This window comes from Bos taurus, chromosome 15 (assembly GCF_002263795.3).
Source record: "Bos taurus isolate L1 Dominette 01449 registration number 42190680 breed Hereford chromosome 15, ARS-UCD2.0, whole genome shotgun sequence".
In the NCBI taxonomy this organism is placed as follows: domain Eukaryota; kingdom Metazoa; phylum Chordata; class Mammalia; order Artiodactyla; family Bovidae; genus Bos; species Bos taurus.
This window is the reverse complement of record NC_037342.1, coordinates 42,141,965-42,168,610: the sequence shown is the minus strand read 5'-3', so window position 1 is coordinate 42,168,610 and position 26,646 is coordinate 42,141,965. Positions and strand designations below refer to the sequence as shown.

Here is a 26,646-nt window from a genome sequence, read left to right as displayed (position 1 = left end):
ACTCAGTGACTGAACAACAACCAGGTGCTATGTACTGTGCCAGATCCAAAGGAGCTGGGGTCTCTGCCCTTGAGGAGCTTACAGTTTATATCTAAGGATGTGGACTTGGTTGTCAGTAGCAAAGAATATAACTGAATCCATAAAGGGTGACAGACAGGGTTTTGAAGGTTAGAGTTTAAAACTGAGGAGCAGAGGGCCACAAAGAACAGCGTTCTGGATGGAGGAGATGCAGAAGCAGCCAACGGAAGTCGTACTACGTTCACTCGATTGTTTTGCTACCTTCCTAGCAGTACAGTTACCAGAAGAAGGAGGGAGAAAGGCTTGCTGTTTGTCCTTATTAGACCACTTGTAGAATGGAGAATTCAGTTCTCTGTCCCCCTACTCTGAAAAACAAATTTACAGATAAAAGATCATCCAGGAAAGCCCCTGGAATATAGAAGAGACCAATATAAACAAAGGCTGAAGGAACTGGGGAGGTTTATCCTGGAGAACAAAAGGCTCAGTGAGAATTTGATTAGTGTGTTCAAGTCTTTGACTGAGAGAAAACAGACTTGTGTGGTGGAATTCCAGAGGGTACTGTCACTGAAATTAGTAGAAAACGGTAATAATTAGTAACAATGATAGTTAACTTTTATAGATATATATTTTTATGAGCCAGGCACTGTTCCAAGTATTTTACATATACTAACTCACTTAACTCTCAAGAGTCCTATGAAGTAGATCTTATTACTGTCATTTTCTTTTAAAAGATGAGGATACTGAGTAAAGAGAGGTTTAATAACTTGTCCAAAGTGACACAGTAAGGAGTAAAGCCAGGATTTAAACACAGGCAATTTGCTTCTAGAATCTGTGCTTTGCCGCTTTGGAGAGCCAGATTTTGCTCTAAGGAAAATTATGCAAAAGGAAAAATTACACAGTGATTAAAGCCATTTGTGTATCAAAAACCTTGTCTTTCTGAGGCAGTGAGTCCCACACAACTGCAGGTGTTCACGTTCAAGCTGGACTACCACTTGGCTAAATATGGTAAGTCTCGCTACACAAAGTGCTATCCATGGTGAGCAGTAGTGACAACACCTGAGAGCTTGACAGAATCTCAAGCTTTTTCTCAAAACCACCGAACATCAAAGTTTAAGAAGCACTGCAGTACAGGATCTTCGTGCACCAGGGACTAGTAATGCAGAGATTAGAGCATGGCTGTACTGCCAGACAGGCCTGAATGTGAATCTCCGCTAGACCAGTTTCTAGCCATGTCATTCATTTGTCTAAACCTCAAGTTGCTACATCTGCAATGAACCAATATTTGTATTCCCCTGGGATTGCTATGATTTAATGGGTTTATTAAAAGGGCTTCCCTGGTGGCTCAGATGATAAAGAATCCACCTGCAATGCAGGAGACCTGGGTTCGATCCCTGGTTTGGGAAGATCCCCTGGAGAAGGGCATGACAACTCACTCCAGTATTTGTGCTGGAGAATTCCCATGGAAACAGCAGCCTGGCAGGCTACAGTCCATGGGGTCACAAAGAGTTGGACACGACTGGAGTGATTAAGCACAGAGCACAATGAGTTTATACATGTAAAGCACTCCTCACAATGCCTAACACTCTGTAAGTATTTAGTAAATATAAAATACTACTAGAAATAGGTAGCAGATATAAGACTGAATCAAATAAATACCTCCCAAGATCCCACTCAATCTGAAAACTCTATTTTTCTATGAACTAAGTATATCAGGGTATAAAAAAAAACAAAAACCCAAAATATACAAAGGCAAGCAGCAGCCCTAACCTACCAATTACGCATTGAGTTTCCCAGTCTAGAGGGCACATGAAAAGGGATAACACTCTTACCTTCCTCATTAAGATGACTGCAATACGAAAAAAGTATTACTTTCATTTTCTACCACAGAGACTAGTAAATACTATTTACTATTAAATGCTATTTTCAACTTTTAAAATACTTAAAAAAAATCACCATTTTGAAGAGGGAAAGGAATGAAAAACAGAAAATCAGATGTCTGTCTTTGAAAGATTAACTTAACAAAATACAGGAAAGATAAGCCTAAATGCTACCTATAATACTCAAACTCATTTGGCATTTAACTTAACAAAATACAGGAAAGATAAGCCTAAATGCTACCTATAATACTCAAACTCATTTGGCATTTCATCAGTAACACTTGTACTGCCCAAGCCTAGAAAACCAAATAATCCTATTAAAGACAAACAGGAAAGAATAATTTAAAATACAATTTTACTACAACATAGTATTTGGAAACCAGCTGGTTAAGAATGGATCGGAAAATGCAATTGCAAATGGAGCAATAAAAATGAAGTTCTTGTTAAGCATATTCTTAACTTTAAGGTAAAAGATACTGTCAATACTGATTTGTGCTGTCTACCCTGTTTGACAATAAGACAGGATGTCAACATGTCTAGACCCACGTAAGCCTTTTTCCAGTGAGGCATTCACAAATTTAAATTATGGTCATGGCTGTCAAATGGCAACAGGTGGGTGCATTCACATGCCAAAAGCATTATGGAGAAGGAAAAGAAAGTCTAGATAGAACAATAATATATTAGGCCTGAGTAAACAAGCACCATCACAGAAAATGCTGGCTGACCTCACTTCCTTCTGGTAACTCAGTACATGCAATATGTGCACCAACTACTTGTCCATTCCAGAATGGACTGCCAAGTCCTGGAGCCAATATTTACAACAGTAATGCTCCAATTAGTCAGATACCTTTAAGAAAAACTGGAATGGTTTTACCAGATTCTTGGACCTAATTCCTTGAAGGGCTTTGATTGTCTAAGATCCTAAATGAGTATTACAAGAGGGTATTAACTATATACCTTGTCATTAAATGCAAGCGGGTTGAGTAGATTCATGGAAACTGGGTTGACAGAAACATGTGAATCACTTTAGTTTTTCTTTAATGTGGCACTCTAACAATGTCCTGAAACACAGAATAGTCCAGAAGCAGATCTGGGATATAATACCATCTGAGACAAAAAGTAATGTGATTTAAGAAGTCACAGAGACCATTAGCAAAAATATTACTGTGATATTCAGTAGTTTGCATGTTGGAAAAGAAGAGAAACATGGCATTTATGCACTGCATACCTTCCCATCCAAAGACTAGCCTGACAAGATGTTACAGATGCTGAGTTTTCATCAGCGTCTTCAGAGGTGGAGCTCTGTGCTAATACTCCTGCTGCTTGACTTGTGATGTCTTTATAAAGCTGGATAAACTGGTACAAATTCATGATCCGTGATGCTTCCACAATGCCACTGCTTTTGTTAATCTAAAAATACAAAGAAAATGAAAAAAAAAAGTTGATAATCTTTGACTGATTTTTTCCCAAAAGGGGAACAATTATTTAGTCACCTAGGAAACAAAGATTGCAAATTACCTAAAAAGAGAGCAATAGCCTGAGCAAATGAATAATGTCACTTCCTCTATGTTTGCAGGGTTCAAAACACACAATATTTTCTCATGTGATAGTCAAAATAACCTGTAGGGTTGATTAGGCATCAACTTATTTAGTAGTGGAGGTCAGGCAATTTTCCCAGACTTAAAAAATGAATTTTAGAGATAAATCCTTTTAATTTATTTAAAGAATTTCTTAAAGGTTTATTTGAATCCAACAACCACTTGCCATTCTACTATAACTGAAAGAGATTAGTTTCTTGAATATCTTAAGTTTTATTATATACCAACACTTACAAACTGAAGCAAGAAAACTATAATAAAATCTATTTTTAATTGCTAGGTAACCGCTTTATGTCTAGCTTATATTCTTTTTAAAATATTTATTTATTTATTTTATTTTTGGCTGTGCTGGGTCTTCATTGCTGCATGGGCTTTTCTCTACTTGTGGCGAGCAGGGGCTACTCTTGAGTTGCAGAGCGTGGGCTCTAGGGTGTGCAGGCTTCAGTAGCTGCAGCTTCCGGGCTCTAGAGAAGAGGCTCAGTAGTTGTGGTGCAACAGCTTAGATGCTTTGCAGCACGTGGGACTGTCCCAGATCAGTGATCAAACCCATGTCTCCTGCACTGGCAGGCAGATTTTTTACCACTGAGCCACCAACAAAGCCCCTAGCTTACATTCTTAATGTGAGGAGGTATTGGGGGCAAGTGTGAGATAATAGGTAAGAAGAGACAATATTGTTTTCATCTGTCTTGGGAAGTATGTAGTATGGCATACATTCTCTCTTCAAATGAGCAAAGCCAGGATTGAGGGCATCATATTCTCGGATAAAGAACTTTAAATAATCAGAGACAGATTATAGAGATGTGAAAGACTTCCTGTCAACACAGGAGATACCACAGAAGACAGTGGGAACTATTAAATGCAATTGAAGTATGAAACCTATTAAGTGCATATCAAAGTATATGGAACAAAAAAAATCAGAAAGCATTTAGAAAGAAATGAAGAATAGAGGGAGAGATATAGAGTAGACCTTAAAATTGTAAATGAAAGTTTTTTAAAGTATTGCTGGAACTGGGGACATGAGAAAGTGAAGTGGTTTGATTATATTAAAAAACATGTTACAGCAACATTTCAATATTTTGCAGAATAACAGTTGTAATTAGCATTTATTATTAGTTGAGAAGACAGTAAAAGAAAAAAGTTGAGAGTCAAGTATGAATCAGACTCCATATTGTGAAAATGGAAGAACCATTTCTAATAGAAAATTGATTCAGTTTGGGGAAGGTTAAGAATCTATCTGGAGATGCAAATGTGTAAGATTCTTTGTAATAGATTATACATGGGTAGAGAACAAATAGAATTACAGGTGATTGGAATTTAGGTGGGGAGAAGACTCTTGAGAGTCCCTTGGACTGCAAGGAGATCCAACCAGTCCATTCTGAAGGAGATCAGCCCTGGGATTTCTTTGGAGGGAATGATGCTGAAGCTGAAACTCCAGTACTTTGGCTACCTCATTCGAAGAGTTGACTCATTGGAAAAGACTCTGATGCTGGGAGGGATTGGGGGCAGGAGGAGAAGGGGACGACAGAGGATGAGATGGCTGGATGGCATCACTGACTTGATGGACGTGAGTCTGAGTGAACTCCAGGAGTTGGTGATGGACAGGGAGGCCTGGCGTGCTGCAATTCATGGGGTCGCAAAGAGTCAGACACGACTGAGCGACTGAACTGAACAAAAAAAGACTTTCAGAGCTGAGGAAACTGAGCCAGTCTTCCTTTGGAAATGCACAGTTCATTAGAAATTAGGGAATAATTCACATAAATGTAGTATTTAATAGCAAAGTTTATCAAACTGCAATTTTTAAACTGAAGTATAGTTGATGTATAATTATAGGTATACAATTTAAAAATTCATAATTTTAAAGGTTATACTCCATTTATAGTTATTATAAAACTATTTATATTCCCTGTATTGTACAATATATCCTCATAGCTTATTTTACACCTTATAGTTAGTCTTGTTAATCCCCTAGCCTTATATAGCCCCTCCTCTTTTCCTCTCCCCACTGGCAACCAACAGTTTCTTTACATCCATGAGTCTACTTTTTTGTTATATTCACTACAAACTATAATTATTATAATCATAGGACTTACAAAACAAATGTTTACCAAGTGTCCACTATGTGGATGTTACAGGTACTATATAGGTACTACTGCTCTAGCACTAGTGACACGTGTATAAAAACCAGATAAAAATCCCTGCCCTCACGAAGATTCCTCTAGAGGTTGGAGAGACAAAATATACATAAGATGGAAATAAGTCTTATGAAGAATATTAAACGGAGGAGAGAAAATGCTGAAAGGTTGCAGGGAAGGCCTCACAGAGGTACCATTTAGGAACTAAAGCGGTCCAAGAATGAGTCATGTGGGTATCTGGGGAAAGAGCACTCCAGGCTAAGAGAATAGGAAGTGCAAAGGCAGATGTGAACCCGGCCAGTACCATAATGTCTTGATGACTGTAGCTTTGTAGTATCATCTGAAGTCAGGAAAGTTGATTCCTCCAGCTCCATTCTTCTTTCTCAAGATTGCTTTGGCTATTTGGGGTCTTTTGTGTTTCCATATGAATTGTGAAATTTTTTGTTCTAGTTCTGTGAAAAATGTCATTGGTAATTTGATAGGGATCACACTGAATCTGTAGGCTGCCTTTGGTAGTATAGTCATTTTCAAAATATTGATTCTTCCTACCCAGGAACATGGAATATTTCTCCACCTGTTTTGTCATCTTTGATTTCTTTCATTAGTGTCTTTTAATTTTCTGTGTACAGTTCTTTTGTTTCCTTAGGTAAGTTTATTCCTAGATATTTAATTCTTTTGTTGCAATGGTAAATGGGATTGATTCCATAATTTATCTTTCTGATTTTTCATTGTTAGTATATAGAAATGCAAGTGATTTCTGTGTATTGATTTTGTATCCTGCAACTTTGCTAAATTCACTGATTAGCTCTAGTAATTTTCTGATACTATCTTTAGAGTTTTCTATGTACAGTATCAGGTCATCTGCAAACAGTGAGAGCTTTGCTTCTTCTTTTCCAATCTGGGTTCCTTTTATTTCTTTTTCTTCTCTGATTGCTGTAGCTAGGACTTCCAGAACTATGTTGAATAACAATGGTGAAAGTGGACACCCTTGTCTTGTTCAAGACAATATGGTACTGGCACAAAAACAGAAATACAGACCAATGGAACAAGATAGAAAGCCCAGAAATAAACCCATGCACCTATGGGTACCTTACTTTTGACAAAGGAGGCAAGAATATACAATGGGGCAAAAGCAGTCTCTTCAATAAATGGTGTTGGGGAAACTGGACAGCTACATGTAAAAGAATGAAATTAGAAGATTTCCTAACACCATAAACAAATATAAACTCAAAATGGATTAAAGACCTAAATGTAAGACCAGAAACTATAAAACTCTTTGAGGAAAACACAGGCAGAACACTTGATGACATAAATCAAAGCAAGATCCCCTATGACCCATCTCCTAGAGTAATGAAAATTTTAAAAAAAGTAAACACGTGGGACCTGAATAAACTTAAAAGCTTTTGCACAGCAAAGGAAACTATAAGCAAGGTGAAAAAACAACCCTCAGAATGGGAGAAAATAATAGCAAATCAAACAATTGACAAAGGATTAATTCCCAAAATATACAAGCAGCTCTCATACAACTCAATACCAGAAAAACAAACAACCCAATCAAAAAGTGGGAAAAAGACCTAATCAGACATTTCTCCAAAGAACACATACATACATGTGCTAACAAACACACGAAAAGATCCTCAGCATCGCTCATTATTAGAGAAATGCAAATCAAAACTACAATGAGATATCACCTCACACCGGTCAGAATGGCCATCATCAGAAAGTCTACAAACAATAAATGCTGGAGAGGGTACGGAGAAAAGGGAATGCTCTTGCACTGTTTGTGGGAATGTAAACTGATACAGCCACTATGGAAGATGGTATGGAGATTCCTTAAAAAACTAGGAATAAAACCACCATATGACTCAGCAATCCCACTCCTAGGCATATACCCTGAGGAAACCAAAATTGAAAAAGACACATGTATCCCATTGTTCACTGCAGCACTATTTACAATAGCTAGAACATGGAAGCAACCTAGATGTCCATCAACAGATGAATGGATAAAAAAATTGTGGTACATATACACAATGGAATATTACTCAGCCATAAAAGTAATGCCTTTGAGTCAGTTCTAATGAGGTGGATGAACCTAGAACGTATTATACAGAGTGAAGTAAGTCAGAAAGAGAAAGATAAATACCGTACTCTAACGCATATATACAGAATCTAGAAAAATGTTACTGAAGAATTTATTTACAGAGCAGCAAAGGAGACACAGACAAAGAGAATGGACTTATGGACATGGAGTGAGGGGAGAAGAGGGTGAGATGCATGGGAAGAGTAACATGGAAACTTACATCACCATATGTAAAATAGATAGCCAATGGGAATTTGCTGTATGGCTAAGAAACTCTAACAGGGGCTCTGGTTCAAAAGGGAGGGGATATATGGATACCTATGGCTGGCTGATTCATGTTGAGGTTTGACAGAAAACAAAAAAATTCTGAAAAGCAATTATCCTTCAATAAAAAAATTAATTAATTAGAAAAAAAAAGAAGTGAACCTGGCAAGAAGCACAGGGTCCAGCAAGGAGCCCAGGGAGGCTGGAACGAAATGAGAGAGGGAAGACTGGTAGAAGATGAGGTTCGGGACTGAGGTGGGGCCAAATGTACAGGACTTGGCTGATCACAGTAATGCCTTTGGGTCTTATCTCAAGTACATGGCAAGTCACTGGAGGGTTTTGAGCCAAGGAATATTAAGACCTAATTTCACTTCAGATTATGAGTGGAATAGATTGGTTGTTGATCTGAGACTACATAGAATGGGGACAAGGGCAGAGAAGCAAGGAGATGAGTTAGAAAGCAACTGGAATAATCCCAGTGAGAAACGACGGTTGTGAGGAATAAGGTGACAGTAGCAACAATGGTAAGAGTTGGTCACATTCTGAATATATTTTTGAAGAGCAACCTAACAGGATTCCTTATGCACTGACCGTGGGGTGGGTATAAGAAAAAGAGAAGTCAAGATGACTCCAAGGTTTTGATCTAACAAGACAGATGAAAATAATATAATTCATGAAGCTTCTAAACAGCCACCTTAGACCATAATTTTAATTAGCTCATTAATTTTCTAATATTATTTCCACAAAATATTCCATTTAAACATTATTTTTTTTTGTTTAAACTGGTGGAAGAGGGGTTTTCTGTGATTTGTAGCTGATGGCAATTTAAATGACAGAGGAATGAACATTCTATATGAGGGAACTCAATGAGCAGAGGCATTGAGATGGAAAAGTTACAGCTGTACAGCCTTAAGGACTTCCCTGGTGGTTCAGACAGTAAAGCGTCTGTCTACAATGCAGGAGACCTGGGTTCGATCCCTGGGTCGGGAAGATTCCCTGGAGAAGGAAATGGCAACCCACTCCAGTACTCTTGCCTAGAAAATCCCATGGATGGAGGAGTCTGGTGCAGGCTACTGTCCACGGGGTCGCAAAGAGTCGGACGTGACTGAGCGACTTCACTTTCACTTTACAGCCTTAAATTAGTTAAACCCGGTGAGACTGTAGACTTCAAAAGGGGATAATGATAAAACAGAATAGACAGTTTGGAGCCATACTGCAGAAGGCCTCAAATGCCAGGTGAATGAGTTGGGATTATTTTTTTTAACATTTATTTAAATCGCTGGGTCTTCACTGCTGTGCACAAGCTTTCTCTAGTTGCAGCGAGTGGGGGCTGCTGTTTGCTGTGGTGCACAGGCTTCTCTCTGCGGCGGCTTCTCTTGTCGCAGAGCACCAGCTCTAGGGCACACGGGCTTCAGCAGTTGTGGTGCAAGGGCTCAGTAGTTGCAGCTGTAGGGCTCCAGAGCGCTGGCTCACAAGTCGTGGTGCACAGGCTTAGTTGCTCCGAGGCATGTGGGATCTTCTGGAATCAGGGAGCAAACCTGTGTCCCCTGCTTTGGCAGGCAGATTCTTAACCACTGGATCACCAGGGAAGCCTGAGTTGGGACTATTTTGAAGCCAAGGAGGAATTGTTGAGGAACTTTAAACAGAAAAGTGATCTGATGAGAGTTCTGCTTTAGAAAGGCTATTCTCATAGCATCACAAATTAGAATTAGGAGAGGAGTCTGAAGGTGCAGAGACTAATCACAGAATCTAAAGTAATCTAGATGAGAAGAAAGAGGGGCCTAAGTATTAGTTACAGTCTCCTGGAGAGCGTGAACTCTTTCTTACAAATAAACTCAAGTAAAACATAGTAGAGGTAAAACCAAAAAGATCAGCTGGATGGTTACTGTGGAAGAGAGAGCAAGAAAAGGAAAAAGAATGTATATTTTTTCAGAAATGACCTTTGTCACTAGTTTTTATAAATTTACCCATGTATCCTCTGAAGTAGACTTTCAAATAGTCCTGAAAGATTATGTGCAGTGTAAATTCACAGACAATGGGAATATGGGAGATACTTAATTTGAATAGACTTTACATGTTTTAAGCCCAGTTCTTCATTTCTTCTTTACCGTATTTCTTTGTAAAGTCAAAGGTTGCAGATTCCCAAAGTTCTTTTGGGGAGTATGCATATTTACAGCACTGTAAAAAAACCCCTAATGAATTTAATATAACCCCCAAAACAAACACAAAATGGAAAAATATGTGGTTGGTATATAATTTTTGAGCCCAGGAGTCAAACTATAAACAATAAAATGTGACTGTGGATCAAGTTCTTTCAGCATGCATTCTGTTATTTCTAAAGGTGCAGAAATAATACATTCTTTCAGCATGTATTCTCTTTCTTCTCACCTAGATTACTTTAGATTCTGTGATTAGTACCTGCAACTTCAGACTTCCCTCCTAATTCTAATTTGTGATGATGCCATGAGAATAACCTTTCTAAAGCAACAGTTCTCATCAGATCACTTTTCTGTTTAAAATTCCTCAACAATTTGTAACATATTATATACTATATAAAGTTACACTGCTACCCAAACTAGTATCATATTATCTACTTATGATGAATAATGTAAAAAATTTTTGAATGATGGTTCTCTGGCAGCTATTATTGCTATTGCTATTGCTAAGTCACTTCAGTCGTGTCAGACTCTGTGCGACCCCATAGATGGCAGTCCACCAGGCTCCCCCCTCCCTGGGATTTTCCAGGCAAGAACACCGGAGTGGGTTGCCATTTCCTTCTCCAATGCATGAAAGTGAAAAGTGAAAGTGAAGTCGCTCAGTCTGTCCGACTCAGCGCAGCTATTATAGTCCTTTTTAAAATCTGGACTTAAAAGAAATCAATAAGCAAATGTTCAGTGTGGATAGACCCAGTTGAATGGTATTAATGATACTGTGTATTTTCTCTAAACCAACTGTAAACTTGAACAGGTGCCATTCAATTTCAGTCAAGTGTGGAATTAAGATCTTGGTCTTTGCTAATCTAATCCTCTTAAAAGTTCTTTTATTACTTAAATAGATTAGACCTTCAAATTTGATCAACTAAACAGAATCAATCCTACTACACTTACAGCTTAGTAGAGGCAATAAACCTATTGGGGAAATGTGGCATATTATTTGGGTAACATCCAGGATCCACGATACAAAAGAAAAAAAATCTCCTTTATAGGAGATTCTTTCTATAGGAATTCTTTATAGATTGATCAGGAGTTGAATTAAGGACATTCATGATTGCCCAACTTATTGTTTCTAGGAATATGGATGATTTTATTGTATTTTAGAGCAGCAGCTGGGATAGGAGGAAGCTTAATAATATTCGTTCCTTCATCTTCACCAAAAGTTCACTGGCCTCAAAAAGGTTAAGAACCACCTATTCTAATCTACCCATTAGTGGATAAGGCTTCCTGATACTCTATGACTGCTGCCATCACAGTTTTTCACACAGTTGATATACTCATTTATCTTAAATTTAAAGATGAGTTAAGAGACACAGTGTGTCTCTTAATTGATGGTGAAAATCCCTTAATTAACTAAAAATAACTTAAAAAAAAAACCACCCAAACCCACAATCCATTGTAAAACTAAAAATTACTTTTAACCCCCCCAACCAAACCAAAAAACCAACTCTTTCTAATGGATTTTATAAATTATCATTTAACAAATAAAACCTAATGTTTTTTAAAATAAATGATCTCATAAGATACTTTAATTTTTAAGAAGTCATTTTAGAGCTATGTAGGGTGTCACTTTAGGATTCCACAGTCAGTTAAAATCCAAAAAGAGAGGTACACGATAAAGATCAGAGTTTACTACTTACTGCCTTCCTTCGGTATAAAAATTTCTGACATATGGCAATTATATAACCAGTGAAATTTAGTTAACCTGGAAGAGCCATCAAAATCATTTTACATAGTTTTACAAATAAATATTAATAAAAACCAAATTATAAATATTTATTTCTGCTATATTATAGTATACTAATAAATACGGTTCTAACCACCAAAACAGTTTAAGCTCAGAGCTGGAAGTTTCTATCACTCTTACCTTGGTACAGACCACTCGTACAACCACTTTCCAAAAGGCAGAGGAATCAGACCCAGGTTGTACCTCAAAGAGAAGATGTTTTTCCTGGCCAGAAGCCACTTTAGCAGTTCTGAAAAGAGGCAAACACATTCATTAATTTTATGAAAAGTCATATAAAATAATGGAGCTGTGAGCCCAGATTCAAGAAAGTTTAAGGCAGAGGAGGAAATGTGAAGAAAACACAGAAAGGCAAGTAACAGTAACGGTGATTCTAATAGTTAGATTCTTAAAATACAGGGATAGAAAATGTTTTGACTATACACATACAATTTAATTTCCAAAGTGGACAGCATAGTGGAATGATGTTTATAAATCTATTTTTTTTCAGATCTATATCTCAATGGTCTTTAAATTTCTAATAAAAACATTTAGGAAAAAATGTGTACAAAGAATCAGGTACTTCAAGAAAAAATTTAGCTGGTTTCATTTATCCCAGTTTTGACTACCACCTCAGATATATATAAAATGTGAAAAAATCTTGCTCTTGGTTGAGGAACAACACATATTTTTAGAGATAATTCTAAACTGGATAAAGCAAATGATTTTGAGACATAGAACTTCACTCTCTTCCCCTAGCAGAGTCATTCTAATTTACAAAGAAAGAGAATACTAACATAAGAATATAACACTTTTTAGGATAACTCAATATTGTGCATGTGTCAATTTAAATCAGTTCAAAGACATAATTAAGTATTGCAGCTCCTTTTTTACTTTTTAAATAATTACTCACATTTCTCTCTGAACACCAGTGGGGATATCACATTCAGAAGTAAGTAACTTTCAGCTAGATAAATTGAGGCCATTGAAAATTAAGCAACTAGCCCTAGGTAACAAAGTCAGCCAGTTAAACTAGTACTGCCCGTTGTCAGTTCCATTTTCTAGCTATCAAGTCATGCTTCTTTTATGTAAGCTTAACTATATAACTCTCAGACAGCACTGCATTTGTGAAATGTCCAACTCTGGTCCAAGGGAATTGGTTTTAAGAAGCAAATATAGTCAGAAACATTCTGTGCTAAATAAATAAAAGGGAGACACACTATACCACCGTCTCTGTATTACACAGTAAGCTTAGCTTGTGGATGCTTTCATGGGACACACTTTATCCAGTGTCTTTAAACCAAAAAACAAAATTTCAAAGGACAGACTAGATTTTTTTGTACATAAGTTCTAAGACTTTAAGGGATGGCAAATGTCATTGATTACTGGTTAGAAAGTTGAAACAATAAACTTTACAAAAAAGTATTTCACTTTTATGATACTATTAAATTCACAATCCAATTTTATTTTCTAGGAATGTGTTCTCAAAAGTAATGCCTCAAATGCTACCATTTGTATGATCTTAAAAAAAAAGAACAACAACAAAAAGAACAAAATAAAATGCTGGAGTTTTAAAAACCATGACTACATTTTTATTATAAAAGATCAGACAATAAACAAATACAGTGTAAAATCCCCCTTATCTGCCCACATGTCCATCAGCTCCCCAGAGACCCAATGTGTATCCTTCCAGTTCATCTTCTATGCATTTACATACAGGATCCATCCCTATATCCATACAGGGTTCTTTTTTTTTGGCTTGTTTTTAATGAGTGAAATCCAATGTTTTTAAAAGAAATGCTCTTCTAATATAACTTTTAAGAGTTAAGAATGCTTTATTCTTCATGACTGGCTGATGACAGGATGCTCCAGTCATGTCCATAAAAGATATAGCTGTAACAAAACTTAAGGAGTACATTCATGTATTTTACCCTGAACTGTCAATGGTGACTATAATATAAATTGATATATACTAAATGGTCCCAAACCGCTAGATGATTTTGTTTGGCCTTTTCCAGGTTTAAGGAGAGGTAATGTGGGATAGCGGGAAGAACTTTAGATTTAGGGAAAGCTGGTTGATTTAGGGAAATCAGTAATTACTTTAGGCCTCAGTTAAAACATCTGTCAGCAGAGTGCCCTGCACATACTCTGTGTTCAGCGAATGTTAGCTAAGTTGAATAGACTAAAGAGAGAACCTTTAAAAGGTTTAAAAGGCAATGCCAATAAGTTATAACTATACCCTCAGGGAGATAGAAGATACATATATAAAGAGTCAGATATAAGTGCTGCTAGAGGAAGACTTAATAGAAGTGACATCTGCTCTCCTGTCACTAGGGAGAATACACACAAAAAAATGGAGTATTTTAAAAGTATAACAATCTGGGGTCTTTCAGGGACAAAGAGCCCTGTGTATTTTAATATCTTCTATACAGATCACTGCACCCCACTCCAGTACTCTTGCATGGAAAATCCCATGGACGGAGGAGCCTGGAAGGCTGCGGTCCATGGGGTCACTGAGGGTTGGACATGACTGAAGTGACTTAGCAGCAGCAGCAGCATACAGATCACTATAAAAATTGATTTAATAAAGAATAATTCACAAAGAGAAGGCTAAGTTCTATTAGGTGTGCTCTTTAAGGAGGCAGAGAAGTTTATATTCCATCTTAGAAATCAATTCAAGAATTAAGTAGAGATTTAAAGAAAGTGAAAGTTGTTCAGTTGTGTCCAACTCTTTGTGACCCCATGGAATATACAGTTCATGGAATTCTCTAGGCCAGAATACTGGAGTGGGTAGCCTTACCTTTCTCCAGGGGATCTTCCCAACCCAGCGATTGAACCCAGGTCTCCCGCATTGCAGGCAGATTCTTTACCAGCTGAGCCACAAGGGAAGCCCCAAGAAAACTGGAGTGGGTAGCCTATCCCTTCTCCAGGGGATCTTCCCGACCCAGGAATTGAACCAGGGTCTCCTGCATGCAGGTGGATTCTTTTACCAACTGAGCTAACAGGGAAGTCCATCAAAGATTAAAAGATGACCAGAGATTTAAAGATGATAGCTAATTAGAAAATATTTATAAACAAAACATCTTATTCTTCAGTGATGAAAAACGAATTACTACCATATAGGCGTGTATCTGGCAGAATGGTTCAGTGGACAAACACAGATTTATTATCTAGATGAACTGGTTGATTGTCAGAAACCTGAAGTGCCCTTTGACTATCCGAGGTGCCTTTCTCTAGGTGACTAACTGGTATATTCTCTTCTGTTATGCACCTTCTTCAGTGCTTTCAAACAAAGGTCAATTTATATGCCTACGATCAAAATTCAATTTTAAGTTCTTTCCATTCGTTTAGTCCATTTCAAAATATGACATATTTTGAAATAGTCACATAGAAAGTCTTAAGGTATTCAATAAATACTTGCTACCCACTGCTGCTGAAAACATTGTCTTACCAATCAACACTTCTGGTTATTTCCCAGACAGTCACAACATTGGAGCATATGTTAGGGAGAAAAAATAAAATGAAAAAGAGCAAGTCTTACACATCATTAAGTTCTGCTACTCTTCCAAGAAATTCTTCATAAGTTAAGGAGCCACTTTCTCGAACCAACATGACATGTTTTGCTACTTTTTCTGGTAACTTGTTAAGAACCAACTGTGTCTGATCCGAAATTTGCTGTCCCATGATGAGATGATGTCTTATGAAATCCAAAGAGTGTTGCTTCACATAGTTTCTGTCAAATATACATAAAAGTTACTTTTATGTGCAATATAAAAATGGCAATATACCCATCCCTTCAAGAAAATAAAAACAAGAATACTTTTAAGTGAGATCTCAATAAACTTGCATGAACCTAAGGTGGAATTTAAACAACTATAAAGATTTACAGTTTTATTTTTCTAAAGATCATATAAATAAGAAAACAGGATTCATTTATCTTATTGGGAGGGTGCATTTCTATAATTTTGCCTACTTGGCAACCATTACACACACACAGGCATTTAATTGACTGTATTTAATGGGAAGCTTATTTACCTCATATAATTTTCCTAAAAACATTTCCTGACTGCTCACCACATCTCAGGCTTCAAACTAAGGGCTTTCTTATACTATCTCATCTATTTTTTCCAATAACCCTAAGAAGTGGGCATTATTATAGCCCTAGTTGACAGATGAGGAAATAGAATTGAGTGACTTATCTAAAGTTAAACAGTTGGTAAATGGTTGAAGTGAACTTTAAACTCATGTGTTTTAGACTCTTGTGCTTATATTCTTCAGTTCAGTTCAGTTCAGTTTAGTTGCTCAGTCGTGTCCGACTCTGTGACCCCATGGACTGAGGCACGCCAGGCCTCCTTGTCCATCACCAACTCCGAGAGTTTACCCAAACTCACGTCCATTGAGTCGGTGATGCCATCCAACCATCTCATCCTCTGTCATCCCCTTCTCCTCCCACCTTCAATTTTTCCCAGCACCAGGGTCTTTTCAAATGAGTCAGTTTTTTGCATCACGTGGCCAAAGTATTGGAGTTTCAGTTTCAGGATCAGGACTGATCTCTTTTAGGATGGACTGACTGGATCTCCTTGCAGTCCAAGGGACTCTCAAAAGTTCTCCAACACCACAGTTCAAAAGCATCAATTCTTTGGCGCTCAGCCTTCTTCACAGTCCAACTCTCACATCCATATATGACTACTGGAAAAACCATAGCCTTGACTAGACAAACCTTTGTTGGCAAAGTAACGTCTCTGCTTTTTAATATGCTGTCTAGGTTGGTCATAACTTTCCTTCCAAGGTTATATTCTTAAACACTATAATATTCTATGATGTATAATCATGATATAATAGATCAGCTAAAATTTTTATTGTAGAATTACTATATTTATAAATGTGCAAGTTAATTCTAATTGTAAAATATATGTAAATTTAACAGATTTTTCAGCTAACTGAACTCTCTTACATTTTCTGCTTAGGAAAAAAAAGATAGTGCTTTTGCTTTTTAACTCCTCTAGGTATTTTAAACTTAGAATTTATGTAACTTGTTTTCTAAATATAAAGGTGATATTTTAGTTAAAAGGCTAGATCACTAATAACCTACTATCAATGGAGATCAATAAGTTACTGAATTGGCTTAAAATTTGATCACAAAAATTTATTTAGTCATCATTTAAATCTTTAAAGATTCTATGTATCATGGCTAGAGAAGAGTTGGATATGTTTATTCTAGATAGTTTTCTTTCCTTTGGGTAAAACACAAAGATAAACTTTTAGTATTTATCTATACTGATATGTTATATAACTGAATAAAGAAATCCGATTCAATATATATACCACTACTAATAACAGGAAAATCAACTAATATTTGTTGACCACTTCTCTTGTGTTACAATCTTCTAGGCACTTTACATGTATTCATAAATTTAGTCATTTAAATCTTTGTAATAACCATTTTACAGATGAAGAAACAAGATAGTTAAGGAAAAAGCACAGAGAGGTTAAAGTAACAAAGTCACAAAGCAAATAAGAGTTTTTAAAAAAATAAAGTTGGAAAGAGAAAAAAGCATTAGAATAAAAAAAAATCTAGTTCCCCCTCCTCCAAGAAATTCCATTTTACTTACCCATCAAAGAGTATCATTTTACCTCACCTGAATTAATACTCATAGCATATAAAGCAGGTAAAATAGTAACAATTTATAGCAAAAGTTTTGTCAGGAAATCTGCTTTAACATTTAATTAAAAAAGTTAAAACTAAAATATTATCTAACTTTAAAACATAAAATCATTTACAGTAAGAGTTCTCAGTAACCATAAATATGCAAATTTTATCTTTAGGTATCCAAATCTATTATATTTGAGGCTTATTCTTTTAGTCACTTTAAATATAGGAAAAGTACAACTGTTCTAAAAAGATAAACTCGACAATTACTGTTTTGAATCTGAGCCTACTTGGCAATGATAAGTATGTATTACAGAGATAAATGAAAGGAAGTTGTTGAGGAAGATCCAAGGCACTAAAAAAAAAATCTCTGAAGGCAAAATTACATATTTTAAATATAGCCAAGTGCATTCATAACAACTGTATTCAAACAGAAACAAAGATTTTGGCCTAGAGGAGATCTCAAGAGTACTCAACATTAGTGACTCCTGGATTTCATAGACTAGTCAAGTCTCAAAGCCCCATGGTGCTGCACATTTGTTTCGACAGTGTCCAACAATAAACAAAAAAAAAATCCCTAAACTGTAACAAAAAACTTAAGAACTTACAACCTAAGAACTAGAAGGATATATTAATAATACTAGAATAAAAGCCCTTCCCAAGAAGGCAGTAATTTTACACTGACATACACTAACACTACTGTCCTTATTTTTCTTGTTCTAATCCAAACGTGTGAAAACATCATCAGGAGCCAAAGGTCGTACACCAGTGCTAGGGAGCCACTGTTACACAGCCTTTGAAAAATTAAATTCAATAAGCACCATACCCCCTGCACTGTGCCATGTTCTGGGGTTTCAAAAGTCAGTGCAAGAAATGTGGTTCTTGCCGTCATGGAGCATCAGATACAATGGGGAAGAGACAGCAATTGCATAATGAATACATAACTACAAAATGATAGGGCTTCCCTCCTGGCTCAGTTGGTAAAGAATCTGCCTACAATGCAGGAGACCCTGGTTCGATTTCTGGGTCAGGAAGATCCCCTGGAGAAGGCGTAGGCTACCCACTCCAGTATTCTTGGGCTTCTCTTGTGGTTCAGCTGGTAAAGAATCTGCCTACAATGTGGGAGACCTGGTTTGATCTCTGGGTTGGGAAGATCCCCTGGAGAAGGGAATCACCACTCCAGTATTCTGGCCCGGAGAATTTCACGGACTGTATAGTTCATGGGGTCGCCAAGAGTCGGACAGACTGAGCAACTTTCACTTTCACCAAAGTGCTAAGCCAAACAAGTATAGGGTATTGAAAGCCTAAAGCCTATAAAACGGGGACTTGACCTAGCCTTGTCAGAGAAGTCCTTGGGCAAACATTTGATCTGCCATCAGTCAGCTTGGCAAGGGGAGGACAGTCCAGGCAGAGGCTACAGAAAGTGCCTAACACAGGGAGGAGTATGGTAACTTTGAGGTAATTAAAAAAAAAACTCAAGTGTGACTAAAACCTAGACAGAGGACAGGGAGACTGCCACCAAGAGATGGGATGTTTACCAGTTTTGTTGATGACAAAGACAAGACTCCAGGCCTGCTCAATCCTCAGATGACTAAAACAGGAATGAATAATATCCACAGAATACCAGGATCAAGACTGAAAGTGGATACTTATTTTCTGAAACTGAATAAATTACATCAAATATGACTAACTTGTTCAGGATCTAACCTAAATATGTTTTAAAATGCACATAGGTAACATATGCTTAAAGGTAATTAAAATATAAATGGTCTGAAGGTTCTAGTCAAATACGGATAAGAAAGATGCTAAAATAATCCTAAATTCTTGCTAGAAGCAGATGTCCAGAGCAAGGGCCTAAAATTCCACTATACTCTGTAATGGTTCCAACACACTGAAATTTGGACAGGGAGGCCTGGTGTCATGGTGTCATGGGGTCGCAAAGAGTCGGACAAAACTGAGCGGCTGAACTGAACTGAACTGAACTGAAGCAGTCACACTTACTGTTTTAACTAATTAATCAATTAACTTGACTGCATCCGATCTCAGCTGCAGCACTCAGGATCTTTGATTTTCACTGTGGCATGTGGGATCTTTAGTTGCGGCCTGAAGACTCTCAGCTGTGGCATGTGGGATCTAGTTCCCCAAAACAGCGATTGAACCCAAGCCCCCTGCACTGGCAACAGAGTCTTAGCCACTGGACCACCAGGGAAGTCCTCCCAGCAGCCACACATTTAAAGAGCACAATCATTTGAACATATATGGGAAAGCACACAACATGTTACAGATCTAGAGAAGGAAATAAAGCAATTTATTTCAGATAATCATGGTTCAGTAACAACATGACAGGTTTGTTTAAACTCTTGAAGAGCTTTCATATGGAAGAGTAAGTAACATTTATTTTAGTTACACACACCAGAATGGCCAGTATAAATTAGGCTGATTTCAGGTCACTATAAGAATTTTCTATCATCCACAATCATCTGGAAGGGTTAAGGGCAATCATCTAGAAGGGTTAAAAGCATGTGTGCCTGCTTTCATTGGAAAGGTGGATGTGCTTAAGCAAAAATAAGTTCATCTAATTAGTGTTTTAGAGAAAATTCTTGCTTGAATGAGAAGTGGAGAAGATGTTCTCTAACCTAGTATTTCACTCTCAAAGTGAAAACTTAAATTCTCTCTAGCATTCCTATATTGATTTAATAAAAATGCAATAAAATATTCTACTCAACCAGACTGAAAACTTTACATTATACCTACAATTCTTAACAAATAAAAAAATTAAACTTTTGAAATATATGGTCTTAAGATTTCATGTACAACATTAATGATAATTTAATCAATATGCCCACCAAACAAATAATAAAGAGATCTGGTTGCTTGTTTAATGAATTAGAAAATGGTGCCTTCTAAGAGGTAGAATTGTGGGAGGGAGGTTCCAGAGGGAGGGGACATATGTATACCTATGGTTGATTAATGAAGATGCATGGAAGAAGCCAACACAAAAGTGTAAAGCAATTATCTTTCAATTAAAAATAAATTTGAAAGTAAAATTAAAGAGGTTAAATTGTCATTATATGCAGATTTCATTATATTATATATAGAAAACCCTTAAGATTCCACACAAAAACCACTAGTTCTGATAAACAAATTTAGCAAGGTAGTAGGATATAAGATTAGCACACAGAAATATGTTTTAAAATTGCAGCCCTACTCCCTCCAAAAACAAAAACCTTAAACCTGACCAAGGAGCTGAAAAACTTATATGCTCTCAGAACTATAAAGCACTGATAAAAGAAACTAAAAATACATGTGTATTTATGGCTGAGTCCCTTCACTGTAAACTACCACAACATTGTTAATCAGCTATACCCCAATACAAAATAAAAAACTATGAAGTTTAAAAAAAAACACTTTGAAACAAATTAACATTTACTCAACAAATTTTATGATTTCATTTAGAAAATTCTGATATGACACATTAGCTGCTGCTGCTGCTAAATCGCTTCAGTCATGTCCGACCCTGTGCGACCCCATAGACAGCAGCCTACCAGGCTCCTCTGTCCCTGGGATTCTCCAGGCAAGAACACTGGAGCGGGTTGCCATTTCCTTCTTGGCACATTAGCAATCACATATATTTACTCATAAAAGTTTAATTCATTAAAATTATTCCATACAAATACATGCATATATATATAAATCATAGACATATGACCTTGATTAATAAACGTTTGCTAATATATTTAGCAAAAAAAAAAAAAAGAACTACCATATGATCCAGCAATTATACTCCTGGGTATGCTGCTGCTGCTGCTGCTGCAAGTCACTTCAGTCGTGTCCGACTCTGTGCGACCCCACAGACGGCAGCCCACTAGGCTCCCCCGTCCCTGGGATTCTCCAGGCAAGAACACTGGAGTGGGTTGCCATTTCCTTCTCCAATGCATGAAAGTGAAAAGTGAAACTGAAGTCACTCAGTCGTGTCTGACTCTTAGTGACCCCACGGACTGCAGCCTACCAGGCTCCTCCATCCATGGGAATTTTCCAGGCAAGAGTACTGGAGCGGGGTGCCATTGCCTTCTCTGACTCCTGGGTATATATCCCCCTAAAAAAGAAAATGCTAATTTGGAAAGGTACATACACCCTCTATGCTCACAGCAGCATTATTTACAACTGCCAAGATATGAAAGCAACTTAAGTGTCCATCAGCAGATGAATGAGTAAAGAAGTGGTATGTAGATATACAATGGAACACTACTCAGCCATGAAAAGGAATGAAACCTTGCCATTTGCAGCAACATGAATAGACTTGGAGGGTGTTATGCTTAGTGAAATTAGTCAGAGAAAGACAAATACTGTATGTTACCATGTATATGTAGAACTAGAAAATAAAACTAGTGACTATAAAAGAAACAGACTCATAGACAACAAACTGGTGGTTACCAGTGGGGAGAGGGAAAGAGGGAGGGGCAAGATAGGGATACAGGATTAAATATACAAACTATTGTGTATAAAATAGATAAGCTACAAGGATATACTGTACAACACAGGGAATACAGCCAATATTTTATAACTATAAAATATCCCCCCCCAAAAGAAAATGGTCCATTTTGTTTCTGTACTGTTTTGAAATTGGTGTCCTAACTTTGAAGAAAATTTAAAATGTGAAGCAGCATATTAACTCATCTTGTAATTGTACTTGGTATCAGGAAACCTGACTATTAACTCCTCAGATTAAAAGGGAAAACTATCTAGAGACTACGGAAAGAGCATGGAACAGTGCCTCTCAACCTGCTTCAGTGGAGAAGGCCCCCGATTCACAGTTCATTTTGAATACCATAAAATGACAAATATCTGAGTCCATCTGAGAATAAAAATATGGCTCTGCAATCTAGATGCAATAAAATCACAATCAAGGGTGCATGCATGTTCACAAAACAATCTGCTGAGGCCACCCTCTCGTCACCCCCCACAGGTTTTTCAATGTCCCTCTTTGGTGACTCGGCACATTCTTCTATCACAGCACACATCATCAGTTAGGTCACTTGACCATCCCCCTCTGTGAGCTTCTTGAGGGTAGCAGCTGTGTTCTCTTTTCTGGCAGATACATAAGCACACAATAAATGTTTACCAATGGATACAGAAAATACTGTTGACAGTTTGGGGTTTTTTATTATTCACTTAGTATTTTTTTGACTTTTGTTAACTTGTTCAGTCATCTACTAGTTGGGAGAGAAGCTGACATTAAAAAAACACAGGGAAGAAAAAATATAAAATTTATTGTTAATGTTTAGGTGAATTGAGAAGTATTCATTATTTGGTATGAGCAAAATACTTCCTGTGGATCATGAAACAGCAGTATTGAACAGGAACTAAATTTGTGAACCACTGGCATACAATTTAGCAAAAGATAAATCTCTCGTCAAGACTTAAAGAACTGACCGCTCTCATATTATTGTACCCCTATAATTTAGTCCTTTCAAGCAGGATAACAGTGTGCTTTCAAAAAACATTTGAAGGATTTTCTAAATAAAGAATAACTGTTATTTTGAAACTCATAATATCAAGGATTCCAAAAATGCCACATTCCCTAGTGGGTGGTAACTCATACACTTGATCACTTCTTTTTCTAACAAAATGAACTTTTGTAGTTCAAATATTCTTTATAAAGATACAAAAATCACATCATGGGTAACTGGAAAAAAAAAAAACCTTCATGAAAATTTAAACCATATCCATTCATAAAAGGATTAAACAAAGATGAAAAGCCTAGACGTGTAACAAGATGACTAGTTCACAAATACTGAAGTATTTAGAAAACGTCTCTGAAACCTCTTCTCCGTGAAATTTTGTACCAATTTCTTTACTTAAAAAAGAGAGATTTATAGTTGAAACTATTTTCACTGTTATTTAGCATCAGTGATGCTAAAAGCACTAAAAACTAAGGTTCCTAAAGATACTATTTATTACTCATTATACTCAAACTCTAGATCATAAACAGATTATCAGCTGTCCTGCAAGACAAGAAATTAAGAGCAGTTATAAAAGACCATACTGAAACAAAGAGACTGGTCAGAGACACTATAGAGTCTGGAATGCCTGTTACAGACTCAAAGATCTTAATCAGACAAAAATTTTATACAAAGAAAAACTACAAAAGGATAGTACTTGGAGACTGAAAGCGTGGATTTCTGGTATCACTAGGGTGTTTACTAGTACATTTCATATCTGGAAAAAATGCACTAACTAGACTTTGGACCTTCTCTGCCTTTTGGAGAAGAGAAAGAGAAAGGAAGTGTGGCAAGTGTTTCAATACGAACTAAGAAGGCACAGGTGGTAACACACACCAAATATAAAATGCACTTAAACCAAATGACAAAGAACATATTTTGGAAACATACAATCATATTCTGAGGAAAATATTTAGAAGCTTCAGCCAGGCAGCATCAGAGGAAAGGAGAAATATTCATACTATTTTTTGTGTTCTGAATTCAGAAAGCATCGCTTCTTAGAGGGGAGATGCTTTCCAACACAGAGGAGGCTAATTCAGGATTGTTGGTCCGGGGCCCCTCACGTTCCAGATGAAATTCGGAAAGGATGGAGGTCATGTTTTAGCAAGAAGAATGGGCGAGGGAAGATGCAAAAGAATCACTCCATATAGAAGATCTAAGAATGATAAACCACAGGAAGTGTCACGGCCGCTTTATAAATACGCCAGAGACAAGAACTGAATCATTCGGCACCGTGAAAACAGGCCAGGGTCAGAATACAGAGACGTACACTGAAAGGGGCTGGGGATAAAATATTAACAATAACAGTAAGCCCACATTCTAGCACGGTAACACGATAAAAATAACAAAGAAATCATTCCAAAGCGACACAGAAAGTTTCCCTTCCACGGATGATTACTACAATTAGTAGTAAACTTCTGGTCTTTGCCGGGTCTCACGGTAGCTGGTTTGACGAGCTCAGGCCTTTCGGAAGGGGAGCAGCCTAAGCTAGTTTAGAGGGGGTGGCCGGATTAAGTAGACGGACTTGGATATTTCTGAGCCATCACCCAGGCAAGGGTTTCTAACATGGGGTGTCCACTGCAACGGGGGAGCACAGGTTTCCAGCCTCACCAGTGCGTTAACTCAACACACCCGCCACCCTCCCACCACCGCCCCTCCTCAAGCGCACCTGCACTCGTAACCAACAGCTACGTCCGCTGGCCGACTGACTGCGCCGGCGGCAATATTCAAAAGCAGATCCGCGCTCGAGGAGAAAAAGCCTCTCCTGGTCCCCCAGAACCACCCTCCCCAAACGGGACGAGCCACTTCCACGCCCTGTCACTGGAAACCACCGGGTTAGAGACAGTGCGACCATGGAAGGGCCTCCCAAGCCAGCTCCTCTCCCTAAGCCGAGGCCTAGAAACTGCGGCGGCAGGGCGGGGCTTGACCCCCCACGGAAGCCCGGCCCTGCAGTAGAGGCGTGGCGGGTGTTCCTATTCCCTGTAGGAGGGCTGAGGAGCAGTTGGGAAGGGAACCGGCAACAGGCTAGCGCAGCAGAGCTCACCCCAGGTTCAAGGCATCGCGCTTCCGGGAGCCGCGGCACCGCCTCAGTCTCACAGACCCGCAGGCGGCGGCGGCGGCGGCTGCACGGACCACTACCCGGTCGCACTTCAGTGACGCACAAGTCCCGCCTCCAGCGCGTTGCTTGGAGACGGTGCCCAACCTTCTCCAGAGCTTCGACTAGCTGGCTGGGCTTCTTCTGAGGACCTGCGAAGCCTTGGCCTCGGGGGCCATCCGAGAGGGAAGGGTGGCGGCGAAGGCCAGAGGGGGCCGTGCGCTAGAGGCGGCAGCAGAGGCTTCGCCTGGCAGCTTCCTCAAGTCTAAGGCTCCGTGGGGCGGCAGTGGGTGTGGCCTGGCCGACTGCCGCCTCTTCTGGCCCCACTTCCCTAGCGAGAGCCCACCTGGTGACAAAAGGCACTGCGATCCCTGATTTGGTCAAAAGTTGAATTCCAAGTCACTACTTATAAGGCCTCTAATCTCCTACTGGTCATAGCTACACAAGTGAAAGTGAAAGTCGCTCAGTCGAGTCCGACTCTTTGCAACCCCAATAGACTGCAGCCCGCCAGGCTCCTGTGTCCATGGAATTCTCCAGGCAAGAATACTGGAGTGGGTAGCCATTCCCTTCTCCAGGGGATCTTGCCAACCCAGGGATAGAATCCAGGTCTCCCGTATTGCAGGTGAATTCTTTACCATCTGAGCCACCAGGGAAGCCCATCTCATTTCTTTTACGTGAAGGGGGCCCATCGTGCTTTCCTAGCTAGAATAAGAAGCATTAAAGAGAAATACAGGAAATAACCAGCACAGGGTTCAAACCAGTAAGCCCTAGTAAATGACTATTATTATTTTGAACACATGTTGGCGAGATCATGGCTTTTCAGAAGGTCCCTAGTGGATAATGGCTATTAAGCATCTGTTGTGTGCCAAGTACTATACTAGGCACTTTTTAGGCATTGCTTTTGTTTAAATAGTGCGCTTCAAGTTACACAGCCCGTGAATAATGGAGTAAGGGTTTAGACCCAGGTATGACTCACACTATCATCTTTATGCTTAGCAGCTAAACTACTTAAGCTTGTTGCCAGGCAAGAATGCTGGAATGGGTTGCCATGCCCTCCTCCAGGGTATTTCCAACCCAAGGATCGAACCCGCGTCTCCTAAGTCTACCTGCATTGGCAGATGGGTTCTTTACCACTAGCGCCATCTGGGAAGCCCAATCTTGCCCTCTAACAATAGGTAATATTTGTTGACCATTTACTATGTTCCAAGCCATGTGGTGCTAGTGGTAAAGAATCTGCTTGCCAATGTAGGAGATGCAAGAGACACAGGTTTGATCCCTGAGTTGGGAAGATCCCCTGGAGTAGGAAATGGCAACCCAATCCAGTATTCTTGCCTGGAAAATTCCATGGACAGAGGAGCCTGGTGGGCTACACTCCATAGGGCCACAGCAAAGACTCAGATATAACTGAGCACATGAGCACAAGCCCTGTTCTAAGTACTTTAAAGGTATTAATTCATTTAATCCTTGCAGCAATCCTATGAGGTGTGTAAGTATT

General features: G+C 38.4%; 1 protein-coding gene across 2 annotated transcripts in view; it reads right to left on the bottom strand.

Moving 5' to 3' along the window:
* Positions 1 to 25,185, bottom strand: part of RNF141 (ring finger protein 141) — a 36,611-nt gene extending 11,426 nt beyond the window's left edge. The window contains 4 exon segments of one of the 2 annotated variants that reach the window (NM_001040566.1): positions 3,124 to 3,305; positions 12,050 to 12,158; positions 15,447 to 15,638; positions 25,101 to 25,185. In NM_001040566.1, coding sequence (NP_001035656.1) covers positions 3,124 to 3,305; positions 12,050 to 12,158; positions 15,447 to 15,589 — 434 coding nt within the window. In that variant the 5' untranslated portion in view covers positions 15,590 to 15,638; positions 25,101 to 25,185. 2 annotated transcript variants of the gene reach the window in all.
* Positions 25,186 to 26,646: the final 1,461 nt, after the last annotated feature.